The sequence below is a fragment of the Palaemon carinicauda genome, chromosome 37 (genome assembly GCF_036898095.1).
Source record: "Palaemon carinicauda isolate YSFRI2023 chromosome 37, ASM3689809v2, whole genome shotgun sequence".
Lineage (NCBI taxonomy): Eukaryota > Metazoa > Arthropoda > Malacostraca > Decapoda > Palaemonidae > Palaemon > Palaemon carinicauda.
Genome location: NC_090761.1, coordinates 49,942,947 through 49,964,847, shown reverse-complemented (window position 1 = coordinate 49,964,847; position 21,901 = coordinate 49,942,947). Strand labels below are relative to the sequence as shown.

At 45.5% G+C, this 21,901-nt stretch overlaps 1 protein-coding gene across 1 annotated transcript in view; it reads right to left on the bottom strand.

Moving 5' to 3' along the window:
- The window catches only part of LOC137629649 (synaptic vesicle membrane protein VAT-1 homolog), a 64,892-nt gene that overhangs the window by 21,562 nt on the left and 21,429 nt on the right, over positions 1-21,901 (bottom strand). Inside the window, exon 3 of the mRNA XM_068361180.1 lies at positions 20,825-21,035. Coding sequence (XP_068217281.1) covers positions 20,825-21,035 — 211 coding nt within the window. The remainder of the gene's footprint in view (positions 1-20,824; positions 21,036-21,901) is intronic.

Genomic DNA, 21,901 nt, shown 5'->3' with positions numbered 1-21,901 from the left:
ATGCAGTCATTGGGTTAGCTCTGACTCGCCGCAGTCATCAGGTGACTGCACACCTCCTAAGAGAGGTAAGGCGATGCCTCAACAGACCTCATCTTCTGTTAAGGCTTTGCCTCAACAGACCTCATCGTCTGTTGATCCCAAGATGACTTTGCTGCAGTCCATGCAGTCGCAGCTTGCGGTCTTAATGCGTGAGTTTCAGGCAGAGAAGGTTACACCTCCTCCTGCGAGCGCTCCTCCTCACCGCAGTCCAGTCTGCCAGACGTACGAAGTTGAGGTTCCTCAAGCTACCTCCATGCGTGAGCTACCGAGTTGGGAGTTGCCAGTTACCAGCGTTGTGCAGCAACCTCCACCTTCCTTAAGGCAGGAATCTCTTACCACGCGACAACCTCCTCAACAATGGGGACAGGAGTCTTATGCCTTACAACCTTCTCTTCCTTTGAGGCAAGAGTTTCTTGCAGTAAGACCATCTTCGAGGCAGCAACCTCTTGAGGTACGACAACCTCTACCATCCTTGAGGCAGCCACCTCAGCTCTCGCAGCTGCTACCTCCACTTTCCTCAAGGCGAGAACCTCAACTCTCGAGGCAAGCACCTCAAGAACCTCAACTCGTGAGACAGAAACCGCGTTCTGCGCAGCCGCCACCTCAACTCTCGCAGCTCACACCTCAAGAACCTCAACTCGTGAGACAGGAACCTGCTACTGCGCAACCACCTCAACCCTTGAAGCAAGCGCAACTCTTGAGACAGATACCTCATGCAATGAGTCAGCCACCTCAACGCATGCACCTACCACCTTCTCCTCTACTTGACCAGTCTTTGCAGCCTGAACCTCAGGTTTTAATACAGTCGCCTCTCACCACACTTGCTCCTCAAACCTCCGCAGAACCTCCTTCATCTCAGCCTCATGACTTTGTCATTACCAGCCCTCATCCTCTACAACAGAGACTTGAGGATGAGACCGCAAGTGTTTATGCACCCACTTGTCAGGATTCTGCTGTTCAGCACACCGCTGTAACTTTACCTCTCGCTTCGCAACACTCAGGTGATGAGGTTTCTGAGGAGGAAGCTGCGCACCTAGATGATCCCTCTTCGGACGTGGAGGAACCCAAGTCGTTACCACCCTCCATTGACTTTCGCAAGGTCCTGGCTCTTTTCAGAGAGGTTTACCCGGATCATTTTGTTTCTGCTACCCCTCGCTCTCCTCCATCTGAGTTTTCTCTAGGCATGCAACCTGTTAAGTCGGCCTACACCAAGCTCGTCTTTGCTAGATCCTCTAAGAGAGCTTTAAGAATGTTAGGGGATTGGTTGCAGTCCAAACAGCAACTAGGGAAGACTTCATTTATGTTCCCTCCTACTAAGCTGACTTCTAAGGCGGGCGTATGGTATGCCACAGGAGAGGAACCAGGCTTGGGAATCCCTGCCTCTGCCCAGGCTGACTTCTCAAGTTTGGTTGACTCTCCACGTAGATCGGCTATGAGGCGCTCTAAGGTCTGCTGGACCTTTTCCGACTTAGACCACTTCTTAAAAGGTGTCTTTCGCGCCTTTGAGATTTTCAATTTTCTCGACTGGTGCCTGGGGGCCTTGAGCAAGAAGACTGCCCCTGCTGACAAGGACTCAGCCATGCTTATAATGTCCTGTATGGATAAAGCTATTCGCGATGGGTCCGGCGAACTTGCCTCAATGTTTGTTTCAGGAGTACTCAAGAAAAGGGAACAACTTTGCACTTTTCTTTCCACTGGTATCACCTCTTGTCAAAGGTCTCAGTTACTTTTTGCTCCGCTTTCTAAGTTCCTGTTCCCTGAGGAGCTTATCAAGGAATTGTCTGCGGCCCTTATTCAGAAGGACACTCATGACCTTGTGGCCTCTTCAGCTCGTAAGGCTAAGGTTGCTCCTTCAGTCCCTAGAACTTACCGCACCCCAGTGGCCGATACTCCTGCTACAAGATTTATTCCGCCCTTTCGTGGCAGAGCCCCCAGCCGAGGAAGTACCCGTCCAGACGCTTTCAGGGGCAGGTCTAAGAAAGGTCCCAAGACTTCAAAAGGCAAACACTGACTCTCCTCCTCTCCAGACAGCAGTAGGAGCCAGACTCAAGATCTTCTGGCAAGCTTGGGAAAGAAGAGGTGCAGACGCCCAGTCTGTCAAGTGGCTAAGGGAGGGTTACAGGATACCATTCTGCCGCAATCCTCCTCTGACCACTTCTCCCATCAACCTCTCTCCCAACTACAAGGAAAAGGACAAGAGGCTAGCGTTACACCAGGAGGTGTCGCTCCTGTTACAGAAGAAGGCAGTGGTGATAGTCCGGGACCATCAATCCCCGGGCTTCTACAACCGTCTCTTTCTGGTGGCCAAGAAGACAGGAGGTTGGAGACCGGTGCTGGACGTCAGTGCGCTCAATGCTTATGTCACCAAGCAGACGTTCACTATGGAGACGACGAAGTCGGTCCTAGTAGCGGTCAGGCAGGAGGACTGGATGGTCTCGTTGGATCTGAAAGACGCTTACTTTCACGTTCCTATTCATCCAGACTCCCAACCTTTCCTGAGATTCGTTTTTGGAAAGGTTGTGTACCAATTCCAAGCCCTGTGTTTTGGCCTAAGCACAGCGCCTATGGTGTTTACGCGTCTGATGAGGAATATTGCAAAATTCCTCCACTTAGCGGACATCAGAGCCTCCCTTTATTTAGACGACTGGCTTTTAAGAGCCCCCACAAGTCGTCGCTGTCTGGAGAGTCTCAACTGGACTTTGGACTTGATCAAGGAACTGGGTCTTTTGGTCAACTTAGAAAAGTCCCAGCTCATTCCCTCCCAATCCATCGTTTACCTGGGAATGGAGATTCGGAGTCAAGCTTTTCGGGCTTTTCCATCGGCCCCAAGAATCAGCCAAGCCCTAGAGTGCATCCTGAGCATGCTGAAGAGGAACAGTTGCTCGGTGAGACAGTGGATGAGTCTCACAGGGACCCTGTCATCGTTAGCCCTGTTCATCGAGTTAGGGAGACTCCACCTCCGCCCTCTCCAATTCCATCTAGCAGCTCACTGGGACAAGGATTTGACGCTCGAAGCGGTCTCTATTCCTGTCACCAAAGAGATGAAGACTACTCTCATGTGGTGTGTTAAATGTTGGTTTGTTTGTCCTATGAAAACGCACCCAACGTTCGTTTACGCTGGTAAGTGTAGTGTTTGTCCAATGAGAACGCACCCAGGTTTGTTGACATTATCGAAATAGTTGATTTATTGAAAAATATGTTTATTTGAAAGGTTGATATGTTATTATGATTGGGTCATTACAATTATAAAGAGTAATCCATGTGAATTGTGATTATATTGTGAAAACTGTATTAATTTCCCGAGTGGATGGGAGCCGGGACTTCCCCTCTCCCGTTTTCGTCACATATTTGTATTTTTTTACCTTTGGGGAAGCTTTAAAGAGAATAAAAGTGAGATATTTATAATTTGCTGGTTAAATGGATTTGTCTTGTCTGTATCGCAATGTTATCTATTTTTTTTATGTGAAGTTTTCTACAAAAAGGAACCATGGGACCTGCGTGCTCCCCCAAGCTGTTGTTTGAATCTGTAGTAGAGGGTAGAGAGAGAATAAAGAGAAAACGGAAAGGTCGTTTCCTTTCTCCCGTAGTTTATTTTTGAGTGTTACGAGATAATTGAGGAGGCTATGCCTCAAACTGAGGGGCTTATGGCCCACATTCAACATGGTGCCCAGACCCGGGAATCAGATGAGAGCGAGGCTGAATTTACTGGATTCCCCAACGACATAAATCAACTTAGGAGAGCAGTGCTACAGAGAGAGAAGGCAACAATATGGCTGCGTTGTGCCTCAGAAGATTTGACCAGAGCCATGGCCGGTAATCCGACCTGGCATGAAATTACAAGTCTCGTAAAAGACTACGATAATAAGAAGGCCGACTGGGAAGAAATAATTCAGCGAGACCAGAATTCTATAGAGGATGTTGACGAGCTCCAGAGAAGAATACTTGAAGACCACCATTTTCTGCAAGAGGTAAGAAAAATCCGTACTGAAGCAGCAGCTACCTTAGAGAGGCTGGGCAAGGACAGAAACTTGGTTGCTAATAGGTCCAGTGAAGATATTAATTCAGGCAGTGAAGTCGGTAATGAGGGTTTTAGTGTGCAATTGCCTAAACTCCAGCTAGTGAAATTTGGCGGGAAAATAACAGAGTGGCGGCCATTTTGGGACCAATTTATGGCACTTGTGGACGATCAGCCTATGCCTCTTGTTTCCAAATTTATGTATCTTCAATCTGTTTTAGAGGGTGAGGCTAGGGGTGTACTACAGGGCCTCACCCAAACAACAGCTAATTACAAGATAGCCTGTGAGTTGTTAGAAGAAAGGTATGGCGATCCAGAAAACATTATATCAGCTCACCTTCAAGCCCTAATGCAACTTAGCTCATCTAGGAGCGCAAGGACTGAAATTCACACGTCCTCTTTGCGGAAATTACAGGATGAGTTAGTAGGCCATGTGCGCAGTTTGGAGGCCCTTGGAGTTGGAGGTGAACAGTACGGGCGGATCTTGGTGCCTATGATCCTTGCTCTGTTACCTCATGACATAAGGTTGGACTGGTCGCGTAGTGGACGGAAAAGAGGAGATCTCGACGGATTGCTGAAGTTCTTGCAACGAGAAGTGGAAGGCAGAGAGAGGGCAGAGGCTATCAAGAGACTAAGCCTTGGAAAATCCGAGGAACCCAGTGTAGAACGACGGACTAAAAAGCACACTCCCAGTTCAGCCTCTTCCCTTCAAACTTCATCAGAAGAAAGTGGTTCGAAGACGTTTTGCGCATTCTGTGGAAAGCTGCATCCCAGTGAAAGGTGTTTAGGTATAACTAAGCTCCCCCTTGCAGAAAGAGAAGAAGCCGTGCGTAATCGGCGTTTGTGTTTTAAGTGTTTATCTAAAAGCCATTATGCCAAGGCCTGTTGGGCAAAGTGTTCAAAGTGCAAGACTGGGAATCACAACTCCCTTGTATGTCGGAGATCTGAAACGAAACCCTCCGTAACAGCTAGTGAAAATAACCCTGTAGTAGAGGGAGTGCAAGAGGGGTCAAATTCTGTGACCCATGTGGGGGTAGCACCTTGTGAGGTGAAAAACAAGGTTAATTCAAGGTGTTGTGTATTGCAGACGGCCCAAGTCAGGGTAGTAGGCCATCAGGGTATCACATTTGCTACTGTAATGTTTGATACAGGGTCAGATCGGTCTTACATTTCAAGGGAACTGGTCAAACGGGTCAAGCCTAAGTGGCTGACTTCTGAGTATTTATCATTTTCTGCCTTTGGTGGAGGGAAAGCCTCTAAGGCAGATTTGTGTAGTATTTATGAAATAATGAGTGTAGGGGCAAATGATCACAAATATAGTTTTAAGGTTGCTGAGATTGATGTAATTTGTCCTCCATTATCTAGGTCCAAAGTGGACCCTAAGTGTTTAGAACCTTTTTCTCACCTTAAGTTGATCGATGAGTATGGATCCCATCGAAATTTACATATTGATATGTTGATAGGCCTTGATTTATATTGGAAGATGATGATCCCCAACCAGGTTATGTATCATGATGGGCTTGTGGCCCAGGAGACAATTTTTGGTTGGATTTTGTCCGGATCCTTTAATAGGTCTGAAGGTAATATTGGTGTAAGTGTACAATTGTTAGCAATTGAGAATGTACAAGAGTGTAGTTTGAGTCAATTTTGGGATCTAGAGTCTGTTGGCATAAAACCCAACGAACTACATTCTGAGGCGATGAACCCTGACCCAGTCTTGGTTCAATTTGAGAATTTGGTAAGTTTTAAAGATGGTCGCTATGAAGTGGCCCTACCATGGAAATCTGAGAATATGAAATTAGATTTGATTAATAATGAACATCATGCTTTGAGAAGATTGGAAGGTCTCTATAATAGGTTAGGTAAAAACCACTGTCTGCAGGAACAGTATATTAAGGTGTTTAATGAGTATGAAAAGGAGGGTATTATTGAAGAAATTCCTTCCCATCAACGGGAAGGTGGGTATCCTATATTTTATTTGCCTCATCGGCCTGTGGTACGGGAAGGGAGCCTAACCACCAAGGTGAGGCCTGTTTTTGATGGATCTGCACGTGGCAGTAATGGAGTATCTCTGAATGATTGTTTAGAAAGTGGTCCTTCACTCAACCCTGATTTAGTTGAGGTGTTGTTAAGATTTAGAAGGTGGAGGGTGGCCTTAACAGCTGATATTACAAAGGCTTTTCTTCAAATAAAGGTAAGAAGGGAGGACCGTGATGTTCATAGGTTTTTGTTGAAAGAGGGGAACAATGTTAAACATTTCAGATTTATAAGAATGCCCTTTGGTAATAAGAGTAGTCCATTTTTATTAAATGCCACCTTAAAATTTCATTTAAAGAAATACCCTCTCACAGAGGTGGTTTCTGAACTGTATGAGAATCTGTATGTAGACGATTGGCTATCTGGGGCTGATAGTCCCGCAGAAGCAAGTTTAAGATTTGAAGAAGCCTATGGTATCCTGCAGGAGGCTGGTATGTCATTGTCAAAGTGTACTTCTAATTGTAAGACTTTAACTATAACTGAAGGTTCTAGTGAAGAGAGTGTCAAGGTTCTAGGCCTCCACTGGGTATCCTCCCCTGACTGTTTTACCTTTAAGGTTGAAAACCTGGACCCCTTTGGAGATATTGTTTGTACCAAAAGAAATGTGCTAAGCCTCATAGCTCGGTGTTTTGATCCCTTGGGGCTCATATGTCCGTTTGTTATGCATGCAAAAATACTGTTTCAAGAAATCTGGAGATTAGGTTTAGATTGGGATGAGCTATTACCCGAGGCTATGCAAGGCAGAATTAAATTATGGGTTGTAGGATTTTCTGTGCTTGAGTCATTTAGAGTAGATCGGTACTTGTTTTCTGAGTCACCCTTTAAGGAAATTCCTAATGTTCAATTCCATGCATTTAGTGATGCTTCAGAAAAGGGTTATGGTGCCTGTGTTTATGTGAGAGTGCCTGAGGGGGATAAATTCAAGGTATCGCTGGTTGTTGCAAGAGGCAAGGTAGCCCCTATAAAAAGGGTTTCCCTTCCTAGGCTTGAATTACTCGGAGCCCTGTTATGTGCTAGACTTGTTGTGTTTGTGACGTCCGCCTTGCAGCTGGGTAAAGAGGTTTCTGTTCAATGTTGGACGGATTCCACAGTAGCCCTAGCTTGGATAAAGGGGGACCCCAATAGATGGAAAACCTTTGTGGCTAACAGGGTGGTTGAGATTCAACATTTGACACCTCCTTCATGTTGGCAGCATTGTCCAGGAAGGACAACCCAGCGGATCTTGTATCTCGAGGTGTTTTTGCTGAGCAGCTTTTGCAGTCTGATATTTGGCTGAAGGGTCCTCCTTGGCTCTGTTCCTCCCCGCTCCCTCATCAGGAAGGCAGGGGGGCGGACATTCCTTCAGAAGAGATATGTGATACTGACACAGTTTGTGTTGCAGTTGAAAATGAGCCGCCCTTATTTGAATTCACCCGATGGAGTTCCTTTACAAAGGCCCTTAATGTAGTAGGTTGGGTACTGAGATTTGTTGGGAATTGCAGACCTTCGTCCCGCAAATTAAGTGGACCTTTAACCTATGGAGAATTGACGAAGGCTAAGGTACAACTGCTGTACTTTGTGCAACGAGAGGCCTTTGCAAAGGAAGTAAATGCTCTGAGTAGATCTCTCCCCCTCCCAAGGGGTTCTTCCTTGATTAAACTTGATCCTTACCTAGATGAGGATGGGCTACTGAGAATAAAAGGGCGCTTAGAGAATGCAGACTTGAGTTTTGAGAGTAAGCACCCTATAATAATTCCTGGTACCCACATTGCTTTACTGTTAGTTCGTTTCCAGCATAGGTTGCTCAAGCATGCTGGTGTTGCTACACTTGTATCCACGTTACGAAACAGTTACTGGATCATTCGCCTTCGTCAGATTGCAAAGAAGGTTTGTCGAGAATGTGTGGCTTGTCGGCATTGTGATGCCTCTGCTTGTTCCCAGCCTGTGGGGCCACTTCCCGAGTTGAGAGTTAAGTCGGCTCCTCCATTCACGGTTACAGGTCTGGATTTTGCTGGTCCTTTATTTTGTATTGATTTTCCATCCAAGAAATTGTATATACTTCTTTTTACCTGTGCTGTCATTCGAGCTGTTCATTTAGAGCTCACCGAGTCTCTTTCGGTTGTTGATTGTAATTTGGCCATTAGACGGTTTGTAGCTAGACGGGGTGTTCCAACAGTGTTCTACTCTGACAATGCTAGAACCTTTGTGAGTGTCTCCAACCTGTTAAGAGAACATTATGGCTCGTTGACGCCCCAATGGAAGTTTATTGTACCTAATGCTCCTTGGTGGGGAGGCTGGTGGGAACGCCTCATTAGATCTGTGAAAGTTGCACTGAGGAAAACATTGGGCACTAATTCTTTGTCCAAGAGTGAATTAGAGACTACACTTCATGAGGTGGAAGCTTGTATTAATTCTAGACCCTTGACATTTGTAGGTGAGGAACCTGATATCGCAAATCCTCTTACCCCTTCCCATTTCCTAATTGGCCGTTCTGCAGGTTTTCAGTTAGAGTTAGTAGATGATCCAGACTGTGGTGTATCCTCAAAGGATTTGTGTGTAAGAGAAGCTGTGCGTCTGGGTCAGTTAGACAAATTTTGGAGAATATGGCAGACTGAGTATCTTAGAAACCTGCCTTGTATGGTGAAGGGGTTCAAGCCAAATTGTAACCTTAAAGAGGGTTCTGTTGTACTAGTAAAGGATGAACGGGTGCCAAGGTTAAGGTGGCCTCTTGGAGTTATTACTAAGTTGTATCCTGGAAAAGATGGGGTTGTTAGAAGTGTTGAGGTTAAAACCAAACGTGGATTTATATCCAGACCTGTGCAAAATTTGTATAATCTAGAAATAACAGATTTGAAGGGTGAAATGGGTAGTAATTCCCAGGAGGAGAGACTTGAGAATCTTAGACAGGAGCCTGTAGAATCACCCTTAGTGTCTAATGTTGGTAAGTCCCGAAAGGGAAGACCTATTAAGGTTCCTATTAAACTTGACTTGTAGATTAAGGTAATAAGATAGCCTTGGAAGGCTCTGATGATGATAGGAGTGTTGAGACACTCCTATGGTGGGGAGGATGTTAAATGTTGGTTTGTTTGTCCTATGAAAACGCACCCAACGTTCGTTTACGCTGGTAAGTGTAGTGTTTGTCCAATGAGAACGCACCCAGGTTTGTTGACATTATCGAAATAGTTGATTTATTGAAAAATATGTTTATTTGAAAGGTTGATATGTTATTATGATTGGGTCATTACAATTATAAAGAGTAATCCATGTGAATTGTGATTATATTGTGAAAACTGTATTAATTTCCCGAGTGGATGGGAGCCGGGACTTCCCCTCTCCCGTTTTCGTCACATATTTGTATTTTTTTACCTTTGGGGAAGCTTTAAAGAGAATAAAAGTGAGATATTTATAATTTGCTGGTTAAATGGATTTGTCTTGTCTGTATCGCAATGTTATCTATTTTTTTTATGTGAAGTTTTCTACAAAAAGGAACCATGGGACCTGCGTGCTCCCCCAAGCTGTTGTTTGAATCTGTAGTAGAGGGTAGAGAGAGAATAAAGAGAAAACGGAAAGGTCGTTTCCTTTCTCCCGTAGTTTATTTTTGAGTGTTACGAGATAATTGAGGAGGCTATGCCTCAAACTGAGGGGCTTATGGCCCACATTCAACATGGTGGAAGACCAACATCCTTCTCAAGGAGGGTCTATCGTTAGCGATTCAGACCCCCAATCTTCATCTCTTTTCGGACGCATCAGACTCGGGCTGGGGCGCGACCTTGGACGGACAGGAATGCTCGGGAACATGGAACAAGGAACAGGAAACGCTTCACATCAACTGCAAGGAGCTGCTGGCAGTTCATCTGGCCTTAATGAACTTCGAGTCCCTCCTGCTAGACAAGGTGGTGGAGGTGAACTCCGACAACACCACAGCCTTGGCTTACATCTCCAAGCAGGGAGGGACCCATTCGAGGAAGCTGTACGAGATAGCAAGGGACCTCCTCATTTGGTCAAGAAGTCTAAACCTCACACTGGTAACGAGGTTCATTCAGGGCAATATGAACGTATCAGCAGATCGCCTCAGCAGGAAAGATCAAGTCATCCCCACGGAATGGACCCTTCACAAGAGCGTGTGCAACAGACTTTGGACCTTGTGGGGTCAGCCAACGATAGATCTGTTCGCCACCTCCATGACAAAGAGGCTTCCTTTGTACTGTTCCCCAGTTCCAGACCCAGCAGCAGTTCACGTGGATGCTTTTCTGCTGGATTGGTCCCATCTCGACCTATATGCATTCCCGCCGTTCAAGATCATCAACAGAGTCATTCAGAAGTTCGTCTCTCACGAAGGGACACGGCTGACGCTGGTTGCTCCCCTTTGGCCTGCAAGAGAATGGTTCACAGAGGTACTACAATGGCTGGTCGACGTTCCCAGGACTCTCCCTCTAAGAGTGGACCTTCTACGTCAACCTCACGTAAACAAGGTACACCCAAACCTCCACGCTCTTCGTCTGACTGCCTTCAGACTGTCGAAAGATTCGCTAGAGCTAGAGGCTTTTCGAAGGAGGCAGCCAGAGCGATTGCCAGAGCAAGGAGGATATCCACTCGTAGAGTCTATCAATCCAAGTGGGAAGTCTTCCGAAGCTGGTGCAGAGCCAATGCAGTTTCCTCTACCAATACCTCTGTAACCCAAGTTGCTGACTTCCTGTTACATCTTAGGAATGTTAGATCTCTTTCGGCTCCTACGATTAAAGGGTACAGAAGTATGTTGACTTCAGTTCTCCGCCACAGAGGTTTGGATCTTTCCTCCAACAAGGACCTACAAGACATCCTTAAATCTTTCGAGACTTCTAAAGAACGTCGTTTGTCCACTCCAGGCTGGAATCTAGACGTAGTCTTAAGGTTCCTTATGTCTCCTAGGTTCGAACCTCTCCAGTCAGCTTCCTTCAAAGACCTTACTCTCAAAACTCTTTTCCTCGTCTGCCTTGCAACAGCTAAAAGAGTTAGTGAGGTTCACGCCTTCAGCAAGAACATAGGATTCACATCCGAATCAGCAACATGTTCTTTACAGCTCGGATTTTTAGCTAAAAATGAACTTCCTTCACGTCCTTGGCCTAGATCGTTCGAAATTCCTAGCCTTTCCAACATGGTGGGTAACGAGCTAGAAAGAGTTCTTTGCCCTGTCAGAGCTCTGAAATACTATCTTAATAGGTCAAAACCTATACGTGGACAGTCAGAGGCCCTATGGTGTGCCATCAAGAAACCTTCGATGCCTATGTCCAAAAACGCAGTTTCGTATTATATTAGGCTTCTGATTAGAGAAGCTCATTCTCACATGAAGGATGAAGACCTTGCTTTGCTGAAGGTAAGGACCCACGAAGTGAGAGCTGTAGCCACTTCGATGGCCTTTAAACAGAACCGTTCTCTGCAGAGTATTATGGATGCAACTTATTGGAGGAGCAAGTCAGTGTTTGCATCATTTTATCTCAAAGATGTCCAGTCTCTTTACGAGAACTGCTACACCCTGGGACCATTCGTAGCAGCGAGTGCAGTAGTAGGTGAGGGCTCAGCCACTACATTCCCTTAATCCCATAACCTTTTTAACCTTTCTCTTGAATGCTTTTATTGTTGTTTTTTGGGTTGTTACGGTAGGCTAAGAAGCCTTCCGCATCCTTTTGATTTGGCGGGTGGTCAATTCGTTCTTGAGAAGCGCCTAGGTTAGAGGTTGTGTAGAGGTCCTTTAGTATGGGTTGCAGCCCTTTATACTTCAGCACCTTAGGGTTGTTCAGCCTCCTAAGAGGAACGCTGCGCTCAGTAAGGAAGACGAACTTATTAAAGGCAGAGTAATGGTTCAAGTCGACTTCCTTACCAGGTACTTATAATTTCATTGTTATTTTGAATAACTGATAATATGAAATACGGGATACTTAGCTTACTTATTTTCATGTACACTGGTTTTCACCCACCTCCCTGGGTGTGAATCAGCTACATGATTATCGGGTAAGTTTAATATTGAAAAATGTTATTTTCATTAGTAAAATAAATTTTTGAATATACTTACCCGATAATCATGATTTAATTGACCCACCCTTCCTCCCCATAGAGAACCAGTGGACCGAGGAAAAATTGAGGTGGTGTCAACAAGAAGTACTGCAGTACCTGGCCACAGGTGGCGCTGGTGAGTACACCCCCTTCTAGTATAGTGATCGCTGGCGTATCCCTTCCGTAGAATTCTGTCGGGCAACGGAGTTGACAGCTACATGATTATCGGGTAAGTATATTCAAAAAGGGATTTTGACGTAGGAAAAATCTATTTCTGGGCGAAGGACCTGTGCCGCCCAGTGAATAAGCTCCATTTAGCACTTATTCTTAGGTAATTTACTGCTAAATATACCAGAGAAAAAATGTAAAGGAGTGCTAGGTTAACTAGCTCGCTCACCTATTGGTGTCGGTATAAAATTGGGCGTATATTCCAGAGGTCCCGCACTATTTAGATTAATCCACGACAGAGAACCCCAATAGAGGAGAGCCGTTCAACCTCACTCGGTACTACTACAATGCATCCGCTCAGAACCCAACTCCTTAGCACCCAAAGTTTGGGGACTCCAAGGGAGAGGAGCTGGGAGGGTTCACTGGGCGGCACAGGTCCTTCGCCCAGAAATAGATTTTTCCTACGTCAAAATCCCTTTTCTGGGCTCGAACCTGTGCCGCCCAGTGAATCTATACAAGAGAAAAATGTCACCAAACTTACAAAATAAAGGAAAAAGCATAAGCGTAAGAGAAAAACAGGATGCTTTAATCAGAGATGAGTACCAAACAACAATTATAAGGGTATCTTAAATATGAACATAAATCCAATAAGGTAGGTATAATAATGCCGTGAGTGATAATATATACAGATACTCAGGAGCATAAAATTTACAAATATAATAACAGTATTCAGGTGCGCGACCAACGAATACAATAGGGTATAAATGAGGCAGGTAAGAGGGAGAGATAAAGAGTCAAGGCATTAACCTGTGAGTTACTCGTGAGTAACTACGCTCCCTGCGGCTACTGTCGAAAATTTTAGGGCTTCCAAATGTTTAAGGTAGTGTTTCTTGAACACTGACGGTGATTTCCACCCTGTATACCTGGAAAGGTCTGTAAAATTCATGTGGTGAAAGAAGTTCACCGAGGTGGCAACCGCCCTGATATCATGTGCAAGAGGAAAAGAGTCAGGGTTAGCTTGTTTAATAAAATACAAAATTTGTTGCCTGATCCCTTTAATAGTAATGGTACCGCCTTGTTCTCTAACGAATAGAGGCCCCGAGGAGTTAGAGGAGGTCCGGGATAGATAAGACCTAAGAGTAGTGACAGGGCACAGCGACGGATCTTGCGTGAGGGGAACAATTTTCCAGGAGGTCCATCTGTTTTGAGGGTCTTCATTCTTAGCCAAAAAGAATTTGTTAGGAGAAAGAAGGACCTCTCCTGAAGGCAGAAAGTCAATATGACCCGGGTCTCTCGACAAGGCTGCCAATTCAGAAATTCTTGCCCCGGAAGCCAAGCTCACTAGGAAAAGTGTTTTCCTGAGAAGGGGCATGTAACCACAAGAACTGTTAATGGTATCAGAAGCCAATTTGAGTACGTCATTAAGGAACCAGGTCACCGGGGTAGGACGAGTAACCGGTTTCAGTCTGGCACAAGCTTTCGGAATTGAAGCTAACAAAGAGTCGGTTAAGTCTATGTTAAAACCCACTAGGAAGATCTTTTTCAGAGCCGATTTAATAGTGGTGATAGTATTGGCTGCCAGACCTGATTCTAATAAAGATCTAAAGAAAGTGACTGTAAGGTTCAAGTTCATACAGTTCACGTCTGAGTCTATTAAAAATTTTGCCAACTTTTTAACTGCAGAGTCATACTGACGGATGGTGGAATCCCGTTTATCCAATTCTAGGAACAAGGTGTTTTGAGGATCAATATTGGCACCATGCATAGCCGCAAACTTCATAAAGTCCATAAAGTTAGGGCGCTCTGAATGTTTGAGAAAGCGTACACAACGCGTGTTTGTACTATCTGAGACAGAACCGGATTGGGTATCGGGCGAGGGTATAATCTCAACTCCCGCAGGAGAGGATACCAGTTGCTCTTGGGCCAGTTGGGTGCGACCAAGGCTACTTGTCCCTTGAAGGATCTCAGTTTGTCTAGAACTTTCAGCAAAAGATTCACCGGGGGAAAGAGATAAATCTTTTCCCAGTTGTCCCAATTCTGTGACATGGCGTATGTGGCGTAAGCCTGAGGGTCTAGATTGGGAGCCACATATACTCTCAATTTGTGGTTGGATTCCGTGGCGAAGAGGTCCACTTGGAGACCGGGAACCTGAGAGAGAATCCACCGAAATGACTTTAGATCGAGTGACCATTCCGATTCTAGAGGGGAGGTCCGGGACAGGGCGTCTGCCACTACATTCCGGACTCCCGCCAGGTGGACAGCTGAAAGATGCCAACGGTTCGAGGCTGCTAGGGAGAATATGTCTACTAGAACATGGTTCAGAGGCCCTGACTTTGACCCGCCTCTGTTGAGGCAGCGGACCACCACTTCGCTGTCGAGGACCAGACGAAGGTGTTGTTTCTTGGGAAGAGCGAGACGTTTCAGGGTTAGAAGAACTGCCATGGCCTCTAGCACATTGATGTGAAAATGGCGGAACAAGGGAGTCCAAAGACCTTGAACTTTCTTGAGCTGAGAATAGCCGCCCCAACCTGATAGGGATGCGTCTGTGTGAATGATTAATTCCGGAGGCGGAAATCGAAGGGGAACTGACTTTGACAGACTGTTTGCTCTTGTCCAAGGAAGAAGTCTTTCCCGTAGAATGGGAGGAAGGCGGACTTTCCTGTCCCGGAGCTTCCGGTTCGCCCTCGAACGCCAGACACGATTGATATCTTTCAATTTTGCCTTCAGAAGAAGATCCGTCACTGAGGCAAACTGAAGGGACCCCAGAATCTTCTCTTGGAGTCGTCTGGAACTTACTTTGTCTTTGAGAAAGCGTTTGGTGTTCCTTGCAATCTCTAACCTCTTGGGTCTGGGAAGACACAGAGTATGAGATATAAGATCCCATTGCAGGCCGAGCCATTGGAACTTCGATTTTGGAAGAAGACGGGACTTCTTGAAGTTGATCTGGAAGCCTAGAGATTGAAGATAATGGATGACTTTGTGAGTGGCTTTTAGGCAATTTTGGGAGGTGACTGACCAAATGAGCCAGTCGTCCAGATAGGCTACTACTTGAATCCCTTGATTCCTGAGTTCCTGAACAGCGACTTCTGCTAGCTTTGTGAAGATCCTTGGGGCAATGTTGAGCCCGAAAGGCATCACCTTGAAGGAGTAACTTTTGTCCCCTAAGCGAAAGCCTAGGTACGGACGGAAGTGTCTCGCTATCGGGACGTGATAGTAGGCGTCTGTAAGATCGATAGAGGTGGTGACGGCCCCACGGGGAAGTAAGGTCCGCACCTGCGAGACGGTAAGCATTCGAAACTTGTCGCATTGAATGGACAAGTTGAGAAGGGATAGGTCTAGAATCACTCTTCTCTTGTCTGAATCCTTCTTCGGGACACTGAACAGCCGACCTTGAAACTTCAGATGTTTCGTTTCTTGTATGGCGTTCTTTTGTAAAAGATCCTGGACAAATTCGACCAGGTCCGGAGTGGAATGTTGACGAAATTTGTTCGGAGGAGGAGGTCCTTGAATCCAACTCCACCCTAGTCCCTTGGAGATGATACTGAACGCCCAGGGACTGAACCTCCATTTGTTGCGGAAGGCATAGAGCCTCCCCCCTACCTGCTGTACCTCAGTATTGGTTTGAGGAGTTGCCTCCACGTCCGCCTCGGAAGTTCTTTCCTCTGCGAAAGGCTCTTCCCCTGCCTTTGTTCTGGTTAGAGCCACGGTGGTAGCCTCTACCTCTACCATAACTCTGGGAAGAGCTATGAGCCTCGTAGGACTGGTTAAAGGCAGGGGAAGTGGCGGAGGCACCAGAAAGCTGGCTCTTAGGTAGCAGAACGGTGACATAGTCATCCGAAGGAGCCCGAGAGGTGGAAGGCTGTGCAGGGGCAACAGAAGATGGAGGAAGAGGCAGCCGGAAGTTGGATGAAGCACTCTGTTGTTGCCTGAACTGGGTGGAGGTATATGGTCTAAGCTTCTTCCTACCCCGGGCTTGATAATTTGCGGGGTCATACTTGCGTTTAGGGGTCAAACCCCAACGGGCTTTAAGGCTCTGATTAACCCTAGTGGCCTCCGCCAAGACTTCCTCTACGAGATCCTCGGGGAAGAGATTTGAACCCCAACAGGAGGACCGGATGAGTTTATTAGGTTCATGCCTAATCGTCGCCTCAGCTAGAACATGCTTGCGACATCTGCGTTTAGCAGTAGCGAAGTCATACAAGTCATAATACAAAGACTGTAACGTAGCCTTGTTGAGAGACTTAAAAATACTCTCCGTATCGTAAGTCAAGGCTATCGACTCCGTGGATGTGGCCAGGTTTAGAGTACGGCCCACACGTAGGCGGGAATCATATTCCTGTTTAATGAGGGATTCCGGGAGACGGGGAAGCTTCTCACTAAACAAGACTGAGGCACAGTCTGCTGCAAGCTTGCCGGAGGTAAAGGTGGTATGGACGTTGTCCCAACACTCAATACCTGAGGGAAGAAGGAGGGAGATTGGATCCACCTCTCGGATGGGAGGCAAGGGCTTCTCCTCCAGAGCATATTGAAAGGCAAGCTCTGCCACCTTATTGACGCATGGAGTCAAGGTGGTCTTGTCCATTAAGAACATCGTAAAGGAGCTTTTATAAGGCGTCAGCATGGTGTTAGTGCAGCCGATGTCATTCAAAAATCTGGCCCAAACAGATTGGGCTTGCTCCTTCGGGAAGATGACCGTCTCTTTGGGGACCTTGTCTAATCGGACTAAAGCTTCCTCGGTAAGTCTGGCATAACCATGAAATGGAAATGCCAGACCCGGAGGAAAGAATTCAAAGTCCTCTAGAGGACGAGTGCCAAGGCCCTCCAGAGTCAACATTCCGTCTGAGAACGGGGAATGAAGAGCCATCCGCCAGGGGTTGTTCTTGGCAAACGGCGGGAGCTTAGAGGCATCCGGTATGAGAGAGCTTTGGACTCTCTCCGGAGCTCCTTGCTCTAAAGCCCCAATTCTCTGACCGAAGTTAGAGAACATCGTGTCCATCCTTGACTGCATCTCCGAAACCAACTTTGCCTGCATCTCCGACACGATGCGAAGCATAGCTGATTCGGAAAGGCCCGGGCTAGCAGCAGGAGGGGCGGAAGGAACTCCCGGGTCGTGAGACTTAGAGGAGGAACCAGAGGTCTTTGAAGACGGGTTCGTACCATGTTTAGAGCCATGAGAAGTCTTGTGAGGCTTGCGAGCTTTGGGTAAGGTCCTTGAAGTAGACTTATCCTTAGGGGGAACCGGGTATGAACGTTGAGACGAATCACGGTCCCCAGAAAATCCAAGAAAGGAAGAGCGATCAGAAGAAGAAGAAAGAGCGGGGCTGAGGATAGGAATCTCAGCGCCGGACACACCTGCCTCACTTACCACCCTACCTGTATCCGGCTCGTCTAGCAACATTGGTTCAACGTCCAGGTTCATGGAGGCAACATTGTCCTCCAGACCTCCGGGGGCGTCCGATGGATCTTGCTCTGGGTCGATGAGACCCGTTATAGTGGCATCAATGTGGGCAATGATGGGAGCTGCCACATGCCTAGCCACAGCAGCTGAAGACTTGGCGTTGGGGTAAACCATGGTGCAGTAGTCCTCAGATAGGACGTACGGCCGCTTAGACTTTACATTCCGGGCAAACCCACCAACCCACACCTTCAGTGTGGCCCGAGCCGCAGACTTTTGCTCCGGGGATGCCTGAAATAATAGTGGGAATTATAAAAGGGAGACTCCCAATGGTCCTTCAAGACCATAGATATCTTACTAATAGTAAATAAAATAAGAAGGCAATATAGCCAACGGGACTCACCGAGTCAGATCCAAGGGTAGTGATGAGGTCGAAGCAAATCACACAGTTATCCGGGTGCCATACCACAACGTCTTCCAGTTGAACCCCACAAGGGGCGTGAGATCGGCAGACGGAGTGGCCACAAGGCTGGTACAGAACAGCTGCACAGGCCGGCGTCAGACAATGCACCATCTGTAAAAAGAATAGTATATGAGAAACTGTAATTCTCTTAAGTAGGGGCGGGTCTGGAGGACCCGGGCCTAACATAGGTCTAACACAAGATTAGAGCTTAACTGTACTATTCTTTAAGTGGCCTAACATAGGTCTAACACAAGAATAGAGCTTAACTGTACTATTCTTTTAAGTAGGGGCGGGTCCGGAGGACCCGGGCCTAACATAGGTCCAACACAAGATTAGAGCTTAACTGTACTAGTCTTTAAGTAGGAGCGGGTCCGGAGGACCCGGGCCTAACATAGGTCTAACACAAGATTAGAGCTTAACTGTACCTTTTTTTTTTTTTTTTTTTTTTTTAAATTTAATTTTTTTTTTTTTTTTTTTTTTTTTTTTTAAATAGGGGCGGGTCCGGAGGACCCGGGCCTAACATAGGTCTAACGCAAGGTTAGAGCTTAACTGTAATAGTCTTACATAGGGGCGGGACCGGAGGTCCCGGGCCTAAACATAAGTCTAACTTGAAACTAAAGTATAACCATCCATTCCGGTCAAGCCGGGAGCATAAAAAAGGATGCAATAACAAGGAATTAAGACACATAGTGTCTGATTTCCCGGGGTGGGGTAGACCCCGGGCCGGGAAATAAAGGTATATTCAATACCAATTCCTTTAGGGACTCCGGGGTAGTGATCTGTCATATATAATCATCATAGGAAATGTTATAAAATAATAGGGGGGCGGAACTGTAACTAAGAACTGCCAATCGAACCCGGAGGGTTTCGTATAACATAAGCCAGAATGAAAAGTGAATATAAAATAGGGTACACCGGGATCCAACTCTGTAGACCGGTGGCCAACCAGACTAGACAGAGACTAAACCGCCGGGCCACCCGGAGGACAAAGTCCATAAACACTTAACTACCCCCTCTAAAAGGAGGGAAGGCAACGGTCCCTTAGTGGAGGGGGGAGAAGCCTAGCCTCCCACCTAGCTAGAGGGGGAGCGTGGGGGAGGATCACGTGATACGAGGCAGCAGGGCTACCAACTGACGATCCCCAACCAGACAGATCAAATATTCATTATAATAATAATAATAGCGTTAAATATATGAATAAACACATAGAAAATTTTTGGGCAAGGCATGCAACATAAATAATTAAATCACAAAAGACACACCTGATGGCTAAAATAACATTGCCGCCTTAGCACGGTCGGCAGCCATAGCGATACGTAAATGATATCGGCCCAAAAATTGAACCACGAGGATTCTAAACGCTAAATAATGAATATTCACAATAACAAATAATATTTGATAATAAAAATAATACACATAGTAACACCGCAAGTGAAAATTAAAAGCTCTCAAAAACAGGAGTACCAACTGTAGTGAAATCAAGCAAGATCGGTATGAACGAAGAGAATAACTCCTATAATATAAATATTAAACGATCTAGGTTGCTCAAAACACAGTAAAATCCAGCTTGGTACTTAACTTAGACGGTGTCTCCTGGGAAACCGACGAAGAAGCCATAATTCACTAGAAAATATCCAAAATCGAGAGCACCAGAAAAATGCGGGTTACTTTGATCGTTGTGCTAAAAGGAGTTGGGTTCTGAGCGGATGCATTGTAGTAGTACCGAGTGAGGTTGAACGGCTCTCCTCTATTGGGGTTCTCTGTCGTGGATTAATCTAAATAGTGCGGGACCTCTGGAATATACGCCCAATTTTATACCGACACCAATAGGTGAGCGAGCTAGTTAACCTAGCACTCCTTTACATTTTTTCTCTGGTATATTTAGCAGTAAATTACCTAAGAATAAGTGCTAAATGGAGCTTATTCACTGGGCGGCACAGGTTCGAGCCCAGAAAATTTATTTTACTAATGAAAATAAAATTTTTGGGCTGTACGGAAGGCTAAGAAGCCTTTCGCATCCTTGTTGATTTGGCGGGTGGTCAAAGTCATTTCTTGAGAGCGCCCAGATTAGGGGTTTGATGAGGTCCTGTTAGTATGGGTTGCAACCCTTTATACTTCAGCTCCTGGGAGTCTTTCAGCATCCTAAGAGGATCGCTGGGCTTCGTGAGGAAGACAGACTTACAAGGCAGAGTAATCGTCTAAGTCAACTTCCTTACCAGGTACCTATATATTTTGGTTTTGTTATATTGATAACTGTCAAAAACTCTTAGCTTATACGCTGTAAACTTAATTAACTCTGGTCTCTACCCACCGCCTTGGGTGTGAATCAGCTATTATATATTCACCGGCTAAGTTAAATATTTAAAAATGATATTTTAATTATAAAATAAATTTTTGAATATACTTACCCGGTGAATATATAAATTAAAGGCCCTCCCTTCCTCTCCAATAGAGACGCAGCGGGACGAGAAGAATTGAAGGGTTTGTTTACATGCAAGAGTGGTATCTGGCCGATAGTTGGCGCTGGTGGGCACACCCGCAACCTTCATAGCGATCGCTCGCGAGTTTTTTGAGTGTGTTTTCTGTCGAGCCGCTGAGTAGCAGCTATTATATATTCACCGGGTAAGTATATTCAAAAATTTATTTTATAATTAAAATATCATGTTTACCAAACAGATAATATAGGAAATTCCTATACCTGCAGCACTGTGAATAAGGACGGCTCCTCCTTCTCTCAATCCTCCAACATGAAACAAGGAAAAATATGCAGTAAGGTAGTTGACTGTAAAAGAAGCTGCTTTATCAAAAGATATGTGATTTGGCACTAAAATTACAGAATCTTCATCCACAGTGATTTCTTCCACACAGGCACCCCCTTTCGGGCAATGTACAGAAACCTTATCGCCAACCTGCCAATAAATGAAGGCTATACATTATTCAAATGAGAGTACAGTACTTTCATCATCAACATATGCTCTTACAGTTTCTTTTTCCAGAATTAATAGGTAAATACACTACTGTATAAATTTTAAAAGTAATTTCTATTTTCCCCAGCTATAGAAACATGAGTCCTTTAAAATAGGGATATAGCTTCAGAAAATCTGTAAAAGTCATTGAATTGTTAATATGGTGGTTAGAGATAAGTGGTGCGAGGGAAAGATCCCACCCACCTGCATGGCACAGAATAGCCACTTTAGTCCTTAAGCCTAGGAATGAGGGGATTGGTTGAGGTGACAAATGTAATTTTAAAGGGCTCTGTGAAGCTAGAAAAAAAAAATTCTATTAAAATCACTTATTTCTATACTTATTTAATGTTTATAATGCTGCTCTTTCCAAGTAGGTTAAATGTCAATGTCTTCCCTAAAAATCTAAAAGTTTCCCATTTAGTGGAGTGAAGTATTGAGATGATATGGTGGTACGTGGCAATAAGCAGAGTTATTTGGATATGCGGGTACTGCTTTGTCTTTCCAGTCTTGAAGTTGTACCAACCGTGTGTCACACGATCGTACATAGTTCATTTTGTGCTTGTATCTTCGCTCTCCTCTCGCACTAAAAAGAGCCTGAATAAACATGTCTGTTTTTCTCAATGGTAACGGTGTCATTTTTAAACATGAAAATTCTTAATGTGACATGCCGAGAGAAGGTTGTGACTCAAAGACAATATGAAAGCAACTGAGTCTCGCCCCGTAACATTGGTGACCCTTCTGTGTTCGGGTCACTCCGGGGTCACCAATGTGACAGGCCGAGACTTGGTTGCTTTCATATTGTCTTTGAG